We start from the raw sequence: 15,819 nt of genomic DNA, 5'->3' as shown, positions 1-15,819 counted from the left end.
ATGACTTTTTTAATGTCACCTAGAAACAAGTTGCTGACATATACAGAAAATTCTGGAAAACGGAAGAGTCCTCTACTTAAAAACAAAACCAAAACAAATGGAAGGACAATCTGATTTTAAAATGTCTTTATTAAACAACAGGTTGTTTATTCCTCTTTGCTCTCTTCCACACTGGTTTTCGGGACATAGTTCACCTGATCCTGTCAATTAAAGGAAACAATTACTCCAAAAGACCTAAGAATCACATATCAAGGTCTCAAATATTTATCAGCATCAACCAAGTAAACTTCCTAACAGCAAAGTAACATTAATCAAGGAATGTGGTAGTAATAGTATTTAATGATCTTTAGATAACTAAGGATTAAAGAAGCAGAAATGATTTTAATATCAGACTCACCCAATGAGTTTATTAAATTTTACTTCCATTTTCTACAAGAACTTTCTTACAAGGCAGATCTCTACCATTCAAGACACTCCATTAATTGGCACCCTCTTTCTAGCTGTAAGATATAGCCTCAATCCTTCCGTTTTTGTTAATTTCAAACTGATTATGACAGCCCTTTATACCTAAGTGATACCTTGAACGAATGCAATTTCTGTAAGATGAAGGGACAGTAAGGTACCATCTACAAGTCACTTTTGTAAAAAAGTTTTATTGGAACACAGTCATGTCCATCTGTCTACGACTGCTTTCCAGCTAGAACAGCAGAGTTGAGTTGTCAACCCTTCTAGATCATCATCTATATTTATTTTATCTTCCATCTATTCTCAACTATAGGTAATCCCACCATTTAACTATCTGATAAACAGGGAACTTCAAATCTTCTGAACCTTCTTCTACATGGTCTTATGGACCCAGAGGTGAATACAGATAATATATTTTTATTTAAAACTTAAGTCCTGTTTTTGTGAGGCTTTAGCCAAACAGACAATACCACACCTCAGAAGGCTGTAAAAATGTTTAAATATTTAAGTGTGTGCTATAAAAACATATTTCCTGTAAGAAAGTTTTAATGTAGAATAAATTGAGATATCCACACGAGTAGTTATTTTTATACCACCCAAGAGTCCTCCTGAAGGCAGTTTACAGAGTAAGAATCACTCAACTCACCTAGATATTTCATCAGTCTAACAAGTTGTAGCTTTCCTTCTTGATCAGCTCATGCTGTGTGATGTCTTGAGAACAAATATCTTATCCACCTATCATTAAAATATTAACTGTGTTAAAATAACATATTCAGCATATATTACATTTTTACTAATTTTTAACATGTACATTTTATTCTGACATCAACAGGTTGAATGAACCTGTTGAAAACAGGTTTTCCCTCCTACCAATGACTAGACAACTGTTCCTCACAATTTATTATGTAAAAAGGAATGGGATTTTGAATTGGTCCAAAGTTCATTTTAAGAGTACTGAAAATACATGTCTCTACTAATTCAAGCCTTCTTTTCTGATCTAAATCTTTCATCTTTTTCTTCTATTGTCTGACATCTTTGTAATAAATAATCCCAATCTTTTCTCTTTCCAACTCACATACACCCACACGCATGCACACACATTAAAATAATAAATAAGGGTATTATCTTACGAGAGGCGAACACCTTAAAAAAAAGTCAAACAGTTTTCACCCCACATAGCTAAATCAAATTATTTAACCATTAAATAGAAGTCAAACCCAAAATCCTCTACAGGTTAAACCTTCCAAGGAAACTTACTTCAACGGAATGAACACTCCAGTATCAGCCAACATCAATCATTCTTACCTAAAGAATAATAAGAAAAAGTTAATATAAAAGACAAGGGCATAAAGATTTGAAAATGCTAGTTAATTTCAAAATTTAAAGAGTAAATTCCAGAGACAAAGATTGGGGGCAAGTTACAGCATAAAAAATAGGAAGAGACTTCATGGGGGGAAAAATCTAAAATCATTCTGACGTAAGGTAGCAGTAGACACCTGAATTCGAATGAGAACTGTATCCTCTTTAAAATACAAAAGCCTAACTGCATTTTCACCAGTCTGACCACAATGAAGTTTGACTGCAATCCAAAATATACTATCCCTTATGTGAAGGTATGTGACAACGTTTACCTTACCAAATGAGTTTTAACATCGGCTCTTTTCATATAAAAGCACGTACCCTGCTCCCCACCAAGCATGTCTTCCATTCTCAGGTGGACTGACCACCTTCAGCAGGAGTCCACCAAGAGAGCCCTCCCCCTTCCACAGTACACAACAATGCAGTTGTTATCCTGCAATCCTATATATTTGCCTCATTCTTTCCCTCGTAAGTCCTCACTGAGTTTTAAGTTAGGGCAGGGAAGCTATGCCTTATCGGGACAGCAAGGAACCTGAGTTTTTCTGAGGGAGAAGACATTCACCTTCACTATATATGCCTGGCAGGGCCACAGTGCACAAAAACCAGAAAGATCAGCCTTAATTCAAATTCCAGGTTTTTCTTCCTCCCTGATTATCAGCGACTGCCAAGGGTATATGAAATAGTTCCCTGTTGCACATGTACCATCCATAAGGGATACTATATCGTTTTGCATTCTTCCTCCATTCTCCAGATTATCCTATGCTGCATCCAGCCCCTTTTTCACCCTCCAAATAAATCTTTTCAGCACTGGTGTTCAAAAGCAACATTTTTATGTTTGATGGTTTACCAACTGTGAGCTTTCCACAGTTGAGTCTTAAAAATTGCCAATCATTATCTAGCAGCAATGACAGATGATTGGGAGCAGCCAAATCCTCTGAATTCTTTCCCTAATAGGCAGCCATTTGAGAACTGCACTAGCTGACAGAGCACTGAAACATTATCAGCTAAAGCCAAAACCAAATAAAGGCCCAGAACAAACATCCTGGCTCTCTAAAACCTGTCCAAAATCATTAAGGGAAAGGCAGTAAATGCAGGACTGTGTATCATGTCACTGCAGCTGACAATGATTAACAATAGGAAACATGCAACCCCCATTAAGGTTAAAAGTCCAAAACTAGTCACACGCATCTCTTTATTGGGGAAAAGTGAAACTATTATGCATTCTTTGTAGGTTTTGCAACCTTATGTGAAGAGCACCCATTGCATTTCTTTTATCTTTCATAAAGCACCGGTACCTGTTCCAAGGGCCTAACAGTACGAAAATGCATTCTGGCATCACACCTCTGAACTTCTGACCATTCTCATTAAAAATAATTTTGGTTTATTACAAGAAAAGACTATGAAATACAATGCGAGCACCTCGGTATATAGAGTTATTACTGAAACCCATTTATCCCCAGCTTTTTGACTGAGTGATTTTTTTAAGACCCTCTGCACTAAGATTCACAAATTACAGCTACATACAAATCAAAACTAGTAAGAATTGACTAAAGTCACAGGTTTCTCATCGAAAGTGCAAAAGCCTATTCGAGATAAGCAGAATGAAGCAAAATTACCCCCCCACCCCAATGATGTCCATATATTGTAACAAGTACATTCTCTCAAAATTGTTATTGACTGTTAAGAAACAAACCTGCGCTTTTATTTCTAAACAATCACTGAACCACGGTAGCAAGTGCTGGCCACCGACTTAATGGATTATGCCACAGGAAAACCCCATCAGGGATGCATGCCAATTTAGTGACACTCTTGTCACTAATACTGAGCATTATGTTTGATGTGCACTGTATTACTAATATAGAGAGCTAAACTAGTCACCATTTGCTCTTTCATCTAGCAGGAGAGTCAAGTCATTTGGTTGAATGGACTACGTATTAAAGTACAAATTTGTCCCCACCATGTGAATCGCTTGCCAAAGAACAAGCCATTTGTCTTGATACAATGAAAGAAAATTCTCATAGTCATGAAGAGTTTTACCAACATTTATGCAAAATAAACCAAACTTTCCAGTTACAGAGCAGAAAGTATTATACACGAAAGCTGTTTCTCATGCATGCTAGCTAAAAACCAGTTCATAGACCAAAGTTCAGTTGAATTGAGGTCTGGAACAACAGTCGATGCAAAGCTTAAATCCTAAGCAACAAAGGAAGGTGCTTTTGAAGACTTACTGTTTTGGTAGTCGAACAGTTTGGATTGTAACATCACATCCCTAAAGCTAAGGGAACCAAATTCAAAAAGCTACTCTGAACATTTGCAGTTATCCTACAGAATACGACGAAGTCTTATGATTGGGAAATGATTCCCAACATGTATTCAATAGGCAAGTCAACATGCCACACCACTTTCCCCCAGGTTTAGAGTATAAACATATTTAGACAAATCACAGAACTTGAACTATTCATGTTAGATTCCCATCTATGCCCCAAGTTAGTAACAGAGGTGTTCCGATGGAGCCCATTTAAAAAGATTTTTAAATCACATTACAAAAAAAACTGTACTTTTAGTCTTAATTCACTCAACCTGCAGAGTAATTACCAAGATTACACTCAAACTGATATTGCTGACCTATGAGCAGGTCAGTTTGCTACAACAGAAACTAATTATCACATGCTATACAGTCTGTGTCGAGATGCTTAAAAAGCACTCTTACTTCCGAAGTATGGTATGGTCCCCTCCCCCACACCACTGATGTATTTCATGTTATCTTCAGTTACAATGCAACTAAAAACCACACAACTGAATCAGACATACCAAATAATCAAGTTTGCACTTTTTATCTGAGAACTGCAACAGCACTGAATTCTGCCTGACAAATTACAGCTCTAAACCCAAACCCACGCAGTTTTGATATAAGCTAGCTTTATCATACAGGTGTTAGGTGCTGCACTGTAATTTCATTGTCAGAAGTATGATGTCAGAATGCCCACGGAATAAAAGTACATAGCAAGTCACCAAGTTAGATTATATTGCTTGTTACCTACCTGTATGCAGTCGGCAATGAGAATCTCGGAGCAAGCAGGAATACTACATCCGGGTCCTAATGTCCATTGCCATTTGCGGTACTACGTTCCTCACAGTTACGCACTGCAGAAATGCTGGCTAAATGCAGTTATGTAGCAGGCGACTACTTTAATAGTGCATAATTGCAGTCCAAGAACACCAGAAAATATTCCGCCACAACTTAGTGGCTTGCCCAAGAAAAGCCAAGTATCTAAATTTTTATCTGCCATAATATGCCACTTATAAAAATTGCACAGGCGTAACATTACAATTTCCCAAATTATTATGTTTATATTAGTGGTATAATACATCTAATAAAGAGTGGTGGGGCTTATAGTATTTCTTAGAAGTTTATCTAAGCAAAGAGGATTATGGTTTCACTAAACGTTGAGCCAATGGGTTAAGTTTCTAAAACACCTATTAAATACACTGGGATCTCTTAGAGAATGCAGTTTTTAAAGATTAGGAATTATAAGAAGAGTAATAAGTTTAAAAACAATCAGTGTTCCTCTTAAAACAAAATTATGAGAGAAAGTGGAGAAGAGGAAACGGGGGCAGGTGGCTTCTTCAAATGAGAAAAATGGCTAAAATACTTCAAAAGTACTACTTTCCCTTTCCCACCCCAAGTTTCATAAATCAGCTTTTAGGAATCTACTTTTAAAGATGATTCAAATTCCCATTAGGCTAAAAACTATCATATACATTCCAAGACTTGTTGAAAGTCTATTTGAGTAGCTTACGACCCTTGGTACGCTGCTGTTTCAGTGATTAAAGTCAAAACTTAGTTGAAACTAAGCAACATTACTTGCTAAACAACGTTTAGCAATTCTACACAATAAGGCTATCAAAACCACAACTTTCAGGAGATTATCCATTAGCATCCTTCACCACTCTTCAAAGGTACAGTACTACCAAAAGCTTATTTTAGGGGTCTGTGCCAGCATCCCTTATAAAGAAAGGCATGTAATCTGAAAAATAAACTGAAACATTAATTTTATAGGCAGATTTTTCCATTTCCCCACCAGCCCCCGCCCACACATTCAAGTTCACCCTCTGTGGGTGTCCCATGAACACCCCTTATTTTCTTATCATTAGTGGACTCCCTACCATACAATTCAATCAAATTGTAATGGACTCCTTTCAAATCAAGACCCTTGTTTCCGGTACAGAAAATCTCATACATTATCACCAATTAATAACTTGACTTGGGACAAAACTTCCTCATTGATATAATTCTGGTAGAACTACTCATTTCCAAGTGTCTTGGTGAACAGAAATAATGAACATTTTCTAATGAGATTCTCTCCCTTAATTAGCACACCAGGTACCTGTCAGTCACACAACCAGAATTCGGTGGCATGCCTTTATACTCCACTAGTGTTTTACTTTTAGTATTAACAGGTTTCCTATGCACGAGTGCTCAATTGTTTCAACAACAGGTTTCCCTTTGTACTCAGGCACAATACTAAGCCTTCAGTATTTAAACAAAGATTTGGTTTAGAATTTTACTTTTGCCAATTAACACCAACAGAGGTGAAAAGGAGGAAGACATATTCCATAGTAAGAGTTCTATAATGTACAAATTTGAATGGAAACATAACTAAGAACAAAGCCAAACCATTCAGTTACCTTACCTACTACTTTTAGGAAGTTATTCCTCTGCTAACAATATAAACATGGGAAAGCAGGTTCCCATTGTACTAACAGACAACAGTAACGATCTATTTTATTAATAAGTCAAAATGTCTCTAATGAAAGGAGATTCAATGAAGTTGACAATAAACTGACAACACCATCGAAAAGCTCCAAAGCTTTATGATGGGAGGAAGGGATATTTGTACTGTGTAGCACAAGCAACTCTCCAGATTTAGTGCTACATCAAAAGGAAACTATGGAAAAACAGGTTAAAAATATTTCACAGTAAGTATAGTTCTCTGCAACCCTATTTGTTATTAAGTCACTACCAGCTCTTAGAAAAGAAAATGAGTTTTTTTTATAGTCCTACAGATTTTTGCCCAACAGAAGTACCACAAGGAGATGTAAAAGTTAGAGTACAAATGTATACATAGCCAAACCTACTTTATGATGACTATACCTTACTTTCGAGTTTAATTATTCAGACTAAACCCCATCTTTATAAATCACTTGAAGTAATACATGAAAAGACTTCATGTTTAACAATCTTTAATTCAGATGTGAATGTTCAATACAAGCCGTTCATAGGGCTTGGGACTCGTTCTTTAAAAAACAAGAATGGAGGAATGCAACAAAATGATCTTTCCACTTGTTCTTCAGAAACTTTCAAGGAAAGGATAGATCATAGGGCCATAAAAGATCCATTTAAGTCATACCCACTTTCTCCCCCTACCAATAGCCTTACACCCATTCCATAATCTTAATACACATTCCTGAATGAAGATTTACAGTTCAGCTTTGCTTACATAGCCATTTGAAAATACTTAGCACCGGCTTGCTTCCTATAATGCCAAACAAATCAAATCATGAAACTATTCAATATGCATTTCTTCTTTTTAAAACAAGGGGGTACTTAAATGTAGAAAGCAATACTTAGCCTACAAATACATTTCCCAGAAATGGCATATGCCATTCAAAGGCCTAGACACTCTTATGCTTTCCAAGTGGAACACCTAGCCTAATGTGCATAGAAGCATGAATGGCAAAGTTGAAGATCAAAATCTTAACTATTTTTTCTATTTATTTGAAGCACAGTAAAAAAAAAAAATTGGTACACTTTGGAAATCAGTGGCACAAGGTACACTGCCATAAATTGAGGGACATTATACAGTTAAAAAAAAAAAAAAGGAAAAAAAGGAAAAAAAAATTCCCCTGTTTCAAACACTGCATTACATAATTTTACCTGCCTAAACAGACCATTTACAAATATTAGGTCAATAAACTGCTAACATCCATAAAAAGGTAGCTTTCTTACTAAAATGCAAGAATTTAAAAGATTGCTATCTAAACAAGAAAAGACAAAAACAAACTGGAATGAAAGCCTAGATATCACATCTAAAATCGGGGTTTTTTGTTTGGGCCTTCATACTCTTCTCTCCCTCTACCATATCCTGCCGGAGTTCCAGGCCCCATTCCTCTAGGACCCTGTCCACCCACAGGTCCCGCACCTCCCTGCCCAAAGCGCTCAGTACGCTATTGGAACAGTTAAGTAACAGTTCATTATATGTAGTTGATGTCCATGTGTGTTAAGTAAATATTTTAGAAGGTTCCGTAGTCAACGTTCGTCGATACAATCACCAATGAGTCGATCCACAGGTACCGGGAACATAGAAAGGAAAAAAGGGTAATTTGAAAATTAGTTTACGATAATACATGCCTTGTGGTATGTTCCCACTTGAGCCATTCTCATACACCTGTTTCAAAGAATAGATCTTCCCTGTAGTGCTAAAAAATTTAAGAATTAGTGCAGATGTGAAAACCCATTCCAAAATGAGTTTTAAGAAATTTCACATCAGATTAACCCACTGAAAAGCTTACACACTTCTCACTTTCAAGGTCTGAACAGGAAATTTAATTTCCAAGTAAGCCTAACAAGCCCAACCAGACAGATTCAATTCACTCAATGAAGTGACAAAGACCTACTCACCAGTTAGTGGTATGTGCTGCGTAAGAAACCTTGTGCTTTTCAAGATCTTAAGACACATCTGCTAAGTTGCAGAAATCTTAAAAGGTTCAAAGTTTTAATAAAATGCTACCAGACTACAAAAAGAAAAAGAATAAAAGACTAATAGATTTAGTCACTTAACCGGCACAGTAACTTGATTTAAAAGTGTGTTGCCATATTCTCACAGGTATACCACCTTCAGAGCCATCACTGTATAACCAGAGACAATTATGTTCACAGTACTGTTCTCTACAGTTGCAAATTGACTGAATATACAGCCCACCCTCATAACAGCCCAACTTTCCCCTTAGGTCTGTAAAAAGTCCACTGACAGTTATGATTCCGTGTTTTGGGTGTCTCCCAAACAGCATTAACACCAAGCTTAAGTGACTGCAATAAAGCAGGACTTCATTATTCCATCTAGTTTTAGGTACTTCTAGTCCTAGAAACCTATGTTCCCAAACAGAAAAACCCTACAGATATGCAAAAACACAGCAGCCTGAACTATCTTTCAAATTCTATTTAAAACAGACCAGTTATTCTGAGTATTGCTAGGAAAAAAACAAAACAAAACCCGAAAACCAGAACAAAAACCCCCCAGAAACTAAAACGGCATCAGGGTTTAAATGTTCCTATAAATGATTTCAGCATGCTTCCTACAAAATACTACAGGGTTACTATAAAAATACTAAATCCTAATCCTTCAAACTATTTCAAAATCCTAAAATTCTTAGGTTTTCAGCGCGTTGTATTGTATGTTTTATCTCAAAAAGGTAAAGAGGAAATTTGGGGGTTTTACAATTATGTTATTACAGTATCTTAGAACCCAGGAGCTACATGTCCCATGGACTACAGAATCTGAACTGTGGGAACATCATGTCAAATTACAGTTACAAATTTGATACATACCTACACCTGCCTATTAAGAAGGATATAAACCAAAATGTTACCCACATTATTTTTAAAATTCAATTTGAAGAAAGCTAACAGCACTACGTTTAACCCAACCGGCTACTTATGATTCTAATTCTCAAAAGCCTTAAGTAGAGTTTAAATAGATGAGGCCCCATTCTAAATCCTTATGTTCTTATTTGTAAAATGTATCTAGTGAGCTATATGCTGCAGCTTCCCTCCTTTGCCAAAAGCCTGTAGGTGAACTAATCAGATTCAATTCAGTTGTGACAATGTACTTTTCTCCAAACCCACCTCTACAGCCAATACTCAGTTCTTCTAAGGATTGTAAAGTCCTAATACAGCCACTCAGACCAACTCACTTGGTTGTTCTAAAGTATCCTGAAGACTACCTGTACAGCTAAAATATGACAGCATCAAGAAGGTTCAGATCAAATGCACACAACTAGTATGCTTAAAATTATCATTGACTTTTGCTACCCTGTAGCAAAACAGAGATGTCAGTTTATTTTAGAAGGTACACCTATAGGCAGGCCCAACAGGTGGGAAACGACGAGTCCGAAGACTAAACAATTCCTTTTTCATGGGTAGAAGTCACACCAAATATAGGTCAAAGTCCTACACATTGCTAAAACATGCCTAAAGCTACAAACAAGTCTGATTCACACTTTTGGCAAATACCAGCTTAACGAATGACAGCTTGCCATTTGATTACTCTCACGTGGATGTAGAATAATGTTACATTATCTAACATTTAGAATTTGGATTTGCCATGAGCTATAGTGCAAAAGTACACAAGCAATATAATGGAAAGCACCTAAGTCTACTTATTGCCAAAGATAATTCCAACATACTACTAAAAGCATTGATTTTTTGTTGGCAACCTTATCTGTTTAGGTTACCACATTGAGTTCTTCTATGTTGCCAAAGTATTCCTTAATACTACGATTTACATGATAGGGGAACTAAAAGAGGTCCAGTCATCTACTTAAAAACAAAAACAAAAACAAAAAAACACACACACATAAGTTGTGAAAACGAGAATTTCCTTTTGAACTATGTCCCACGGGATACATTACCATGTCGCTTCCCATCATGGAACCACTCATTGTTGCCGGTGGAACTCCAGGATTAGCTTCATAACCTATGCCACCACCACCACCTAGAGGTGGAAATTTCTGGCCTCCTGAACCATAGGGATCTAGGAAACAAAAATGCTGGTTACAACTCAACCAGAATACTGCTCTTCAGTGGTATTACTAATTTAATTTTCATTCTTACCTCCCATGTTCATTGCTCCTCCACCACCCATTCTCATGTCTCTTTCTCTCTGAAAGAAAAAAAACCCGTTCATACACCTGTACTAAACCCATACCAAGCATTCTTGAATACAAAAGAATTTCCAAAGCTTAAAAAAAAAATTGTTTTTCAACTTAAGGGAAAACAACAATAAGGTAATTTTAAAAATCAGTATCCTGAAACCAGGTGAGACTCCATCATCAAAAGACCTATAAAGCAAGCTTCTTCCCAACGAATGAAATCTTTTGGCCCACCCAACGAAAAGATAAAACTCAAAGGAAAAGGCGTATCAACCATAATACACCACCTGGGTTAAAAAGAGAAAAAATGGCAGAATAGCTATAATATGAAAGGTTATATTTAACTGAATAAAATTTCATCCTAGATGTCTACAAACTTTGTAGAAAACTCCAATTATACTGCAAAAGAAGTTTACTTACCGGATCCATGTAGCCCATCCGGCTGTAACTTTCCTCTCTTTGGCGTCTCATTTGTTCTTCCATCTCACGTTGACGAATCATCATCTCTTCTTCCCTCCTACGTCGTTCCTCCTCTTGCCTAGAAACATTCATCAAACATAAAAACTAAAGTTTTATCCACATTTTAAAAATTCAATTTGAAAAAAACTAGTAGTTTGCTTAAGAGCATTACAAAGTCTAGGTTAGAGCAAATACACACAAAGGCTGGGACAGTGACTAAGAAGAGCCCTAAAGGTATTTCAGCAAAGTAAGTGAGCCTTATAACAAAAATCTTACACTCTATTTCAATTTAAGCACTAAACCAAAGCTGCCATAGTATTTAACACCTCTGTATTTCATCTGACTCACCTGCAAAATTTAGGTACATTTAATGCAGAAGCAAAGACTTAATTTAACAAGATTTTACCTTAATTGCATCTCTTTACGTTTCTGCATTTCTTGATTGTGAAGTTCTTCCATGCGTCTTAATTCTTCCTGGCGTCTCATCAGATCTGAACATTGGAAAATTTTGTCATACATTCATGTTAATGAAATTCTAGTAAGTTCAAAAGGCAAACGACCCTAACGGTAATATTTCACAGAGTCCTTTACCTTGACGCAAAAGATTTGCCTGATGCTCATGATAGGCATCTTCCATTTCACTTTCCAATTTGTCCTTTGCATCTTTCATGTTTTTTTCAACTTGTTCCCGCTGCTGTTTTTCCATTTCATCCAGGGACTTCCACCTCTGAGAATACTCATACTCAAATGTGCCATGCTGGGCAAAACGAGGAGGGGTTTCTCTCTCCCTGACAATATTTAAATATGAACCAATTTATAGATGCACACAAGAAATATATCTGATTTCCCCTAAAAACACTGGTCACTTCACTGGCCTGTTACTGCTAAGAAATACTGAAAGGTACAGATCACCTTGATTCTTAATAAGGTATTTTTACAGCAAAAACAATACATGTTCCAGAACGACATAGTCAACAGTAACATGGGCACTGAAGATAAATCCTACCTTCCTCACTTTCTAACTCATTTCCCTAGCCAAATTCTGATTCAAGGAATATTTTTTCAACCCTTAAAAATGAGGATACCGGGCTTCCCTGGTGGCACACTGGTTAAGAACCCGCCTGCTAACGCAGGGGAAACAGGTTCAAGCCCTGGTCCGGGAAGATCCCACATGCCGCGGAGCAACTAAGCCCGTGCGCCACAACTACTGAGCCTGCGCTCTAGCACCCGTGTGCCACAACTACTGAAGCCTGTGCACCTAGAGCCTCTGCTCCACAACAAGAGAAGCCACCACAATGTGAAGCCCACGCACCGCAACAAAGAGCAGCCCCCACTCGCCGCAACTGGAGAAAACCTGCATGCAGCAACGAAGACCCAACGCAGACAAAAATAAATTAATTAAAAAAAAAAAGAGGATCCCTACAACACATCCTAACAACCATTAAGAACAAAACAAGAATGCATGTGAAATATACCTACCTCAGAAACAACACTAGGTATTTGAGTAACTGCTTCAAAACCTCTAGCTTTCTGAGCCTGAGGTTTTCATTATGCCCATCCATTTCAAAGAACTTTGCATATTTTAAGCAAAATTGAAAAATTACTCTAGCAAGTTCTCGTTTACACTTAAATTAAGAACTGCCCAAAAGTTCAACAGATCTTACTTTTGATACATTGGATTCTTCTGTGCAAGTTTTTCAGGAAGACCATCTTCATCATCTAACTGTTCAAGGGGTTCCACAATGACTGGACGAGGAGTTCTAACAACAAAAATGGTTCCATCTTAATTTTGTTCCAGTTTCATTGCATTTTCTTCATACAAGTTAATAAATAAAAGTTATTCGAATAAACATAAAAACTTACGTTGTTAGTAAGAAAACACCTTCACTGCATCTTTCAAATGCTTTTCTTGCTGCTGGTTTAGAAGCAAATTCAACAATGCCTTTCCCTGTAGATCTTCCACGATCATCCACAATTACAACAGCCCTTTCAATAGGACCAAACTGACTAAAGGCTTCTTCCAACAGTTCATTGGAAACATAAGGTGAAAGATTTCGAACAGAAAGGGCAGCAGCATGTGTGGCAAATCGAACCCGAAGCTGTCTACCTCTCATGGGTGTATCATCAAGTTCAGCTTTAGCAATTTCAGCTAATGCTCTAGATTCCTGAAAGCATCAAGACATACAGTCACGTTAATGACCTCAAAACTGGCTACTGCCCACCCTAAAATTGCCATAAGCCTAACTCCTGATCCTATTCTTCTGACAGCTCTCAGCTCAACTATCTCCAGGCAGCCCACCCTGACACCATTCAGGGGAGGGAGGTAAATACCTTACCCACCCACTCACTTCCTTTCTTAGATACCAACAATTATGCACTGTACAGCAGCTGCAACTTTTGTGTGAGTGATGAAAAATTTAAAAACTAATTTATTCTTGTTGGTTTAAAAAACACTATGTTTGTTGTAGGAAAAAAAGACCCTTTTAATTCCACCCAAAACAAACAAACAAAAACAAAAAAACTCACAAGCTTAATAAATCCAAATCCTTTGCCTTTGTTGATAAAAACTTCTCCTGGTTCTCCATATTTAGCAAATAATCTTTTGAACTCATCCTCCGTGATATCAGCAGGTAGATTACCAACAAACAACCGACAACGCTGCGTGTAAGTTTTTTCTCCAGGCCTCCTCAAGAGAGACAAGTTGGCTTTAAACCCCTAGTGAAAAAGGAAAGGAATTTTCAGATACCAGTTACCTCTGCAAATAGGAAGACCCAATAATAATTTTCGTTTTTCCCAAACTGGGTATGTTACAGTCAAGTTGCTCTCCTGTTCCATTTAAAGTCAAAGATGCTATTACATTTACGGGATTTCCAATGTAATTAGTCCGAACATCAAAGAGCCTAAACCATCCAGAACACTCTCGAGAACAGCCACAAACCTCTCTATAGAGTAGACTCTATATCAGGAACCTCGTCAGCGGTTTAGTATCAAAATCAAAATCATAGTAGGCAAAAGTTAAAATGGTGGTGGGATATGAAACAAAGAAAACGACCAAAATTCCGTTGTCGACAAGCCCTGGGCCTGCGCGTGTAAGACCAGGACTACCTCGATCTCTCCAATCCTATATTTCACGCTGTACTCCACCCTATTCTGGCTCCCAGGATCCACTAGCTTTAACAAAGCCCATCATAGCTTCTCAGCGCCTCCTTCCGTCAGTTCTCCGCCAGCCGGGAGGCCTAACCCGGGGCGGGGGGGGGGGGGGGGCCGGCGGGAAACCCGGGCCGTCCGCCCCTCACTCCAGCAGCCGGCCCCGCCCCCCCACCCCCGCGCGCAGGCGCCTTTTCCGGTCTCCAACAAAATGGAGGGCGGAAGGGGGAGGCCGCCGCCATCTTAGGAAAACCGACCCGTAACGCAGGGAGACACTCACCTCGGAGTCAGAGATCTTCTCCTCGCCGCGGCCCCCGGGCCCGCCAGGCGGCAGCCCTTGGTGGTGCTGCTGGTGGTAGGGCGGGTGGTGTTGCCGGCCCCCGCGGGGCTCCCCGCCGCCTCGGTGCGGCGGCTTGGGGTGGCCGCCAGGAGTGCTTAGGCCCGGGCCGCCGCCGGGCTTCGGCCCGCCTGGCATTTTGCCGCCTTTGGGGCCGCCGGCTCCTGGGCCCTGCTTAGGCCCGGGGCCCGGGCCCCCCGCGGGTGGAGGCGGCGGGCCGCCAGCCTGAGGGGGGGTGGTGGGGACCCCGCTGCTCGGCGGCGCGGGCGGGGGCGCCCCGGGGGGCGCCGAGGTGACAGCGGGCGGCGGGGTCGGGGTGGGGCCTGGCCCCGTGGGGGCCCCCGAAGTCGGGGGTGTGGCGGGCGGCGCCGAGCCGGAGGCCGGGGGAGCGCTGCCTACTCCGGGAGCCGGGCCGGGTCCCTGAGGGACGGCAGGCTTAGATGAGTCCTGTGGCGGCGGCGGCGGCTGATGCGGCGGCTGCGGGTGCGGCGGCTGGTGCGGCGGCGGCTGAAGCGGCGGCGGCTGCTGTGGTGGCGGCTGCTGCGGCGGTGGTTGCTGCTGTTGCTGGTGCGGAGGCGGTGGCGGGATCGGAGGCTTGGGGCCACCCTGGCCCGGGCCGGGCCCCAAAGGTCCGCGGTTCTGATTGAGGCCCATGCCGGGTGGCGGGGAGCGGAAATCGTGGAGGCCGCCGCGGCCGCCTCCCCCTCCGCGTCGGTGGAAACCGCCACCGCCACCGCCCCGACTTCGGAACCGGTCCCGAGACATGTCTGTGATCAAGGGGCGGTCGAGGCAGAAGCGAAGAAGACGTTCAGGGAACGTGGAGGCCACCTTGCTTCGCACAAGATGGCGGATGACACAGGCGGCGCGCCGCCTTTGTCCTCTTCTTATATAGGCCGGCTGGCACGGCCCCGCCTACTTCTCGATCTGTAGCTCCAAAAGCCAGTTGCAAGTACTGTACTTGATGACGCTAAGTTACGAAAAACTAATCTTTCCTATTGGCTCCCGATGAGAGGCGGGAGGCGTGGAGTGGTTGAAGTTTCCAGTCGGCCAATGAGCGGAAAAGGAGTTGGCTGTAGGCCACAGTGATTTGCTGGGAGATATTTGAATGGGTTCGCCAGAGC

General features: G+C 40.3%; 1 protein-coding gene across 2 annotated transcripts; it reads right to left on the bottom strand.

Annotated features, from left to right (window-relative positions):
• Nucleotides 1-109: 109 nt before the first annotated feature.
• Nucleotides 110-15,553, bottom strand: SFPQ (splicing factor proline and glutamine rich). Of its 2 annotated transcripts, XM_029230710.1 has the most exons (13): nt 14,642-15,553; nt 13,741-13,929; nt 13,078-13,379; nt 12,879-12,974; nt 11,806-12,002; nt 11,621-11,705; nt 11,176-11,293; nt 10,718-10,766; nt 10,516-10,637; nt 4,866-8,052; nt 1,723-1,770; nt 1,112-1,200; nt 110-200 (listed from the first exon to the last, which is right to left on the bottom strand). In XM_029230710.1, the coding sequence occupies exons 1-10, from the start codon at nt 15,461-15,463 to the stop codon at nt 7,915-7,917; spliced, it is 2,118 nt and encodes a 705-aa protein (XP_029086543.1). In that variant the 5' UTR covers nt 15,464-15,553; the 3' UTR covers nt 110-200; nt 1,112-1,200; nt 1,723-1,770; nt 4,866-7,914. The 2 variants fall into 2 exon arrangements, with proteins under 2 accessions (XP_029086543.1, XP_029086544.1); XM_029230711.1 differs by lacking the exon at nt 4,866-8,052 and having other exon boundaries at nt 14,642-15,545.
• Between the last annotated feature and the right edge of the window lie 266 nt (nt 15,554-15,819).

Source organism: Monodon monoceros, unplaced genomic scaffold, assembly GCF_005190385.1.
Source record: "Monodon monoceros isolate NGI ecotype Baffin Bay Population unplaced genomic scaffold, NGI_Narwhal_1 Super_Scaffold_18, whole genome shotgun sequence".
NCBI lineage: Eukaryota > Metazoa > Chordata > Mammalia > Artiodactyla > Monodontidae > Monodon > Monodon monoceros.
Note: the sequence above shows the minus strand (reverse complement) of the source record. Positions and strands in the feature narration are given on the sequence as shown.

Bases quoted from the DNA above. Each gene is read 5' to 3' on its own strand.
- SFPQ (XM_029230710.1), bottom strand. From the start codon at position 15,463: ATGTCTCGGGACCGGTTCCGAAGTCGGGGCGGTGGCGGTGGCGGTTTC. The intron at 13,930-14,641 runs GTGAGTGTCTCC...CTTTTTCACTAG, and splicing joins AGAAGATCTCTGACTCCGAG to GGGTTTAAAGCCAACTTGTC. The intron at 12,975-13,077 runs GTAAGTTTTTAT...TTTTGTTGTTAG, and splicing joins GGTGTTTTCTTACTAACAAC to AACTCCTCGTCCAGTCATTG.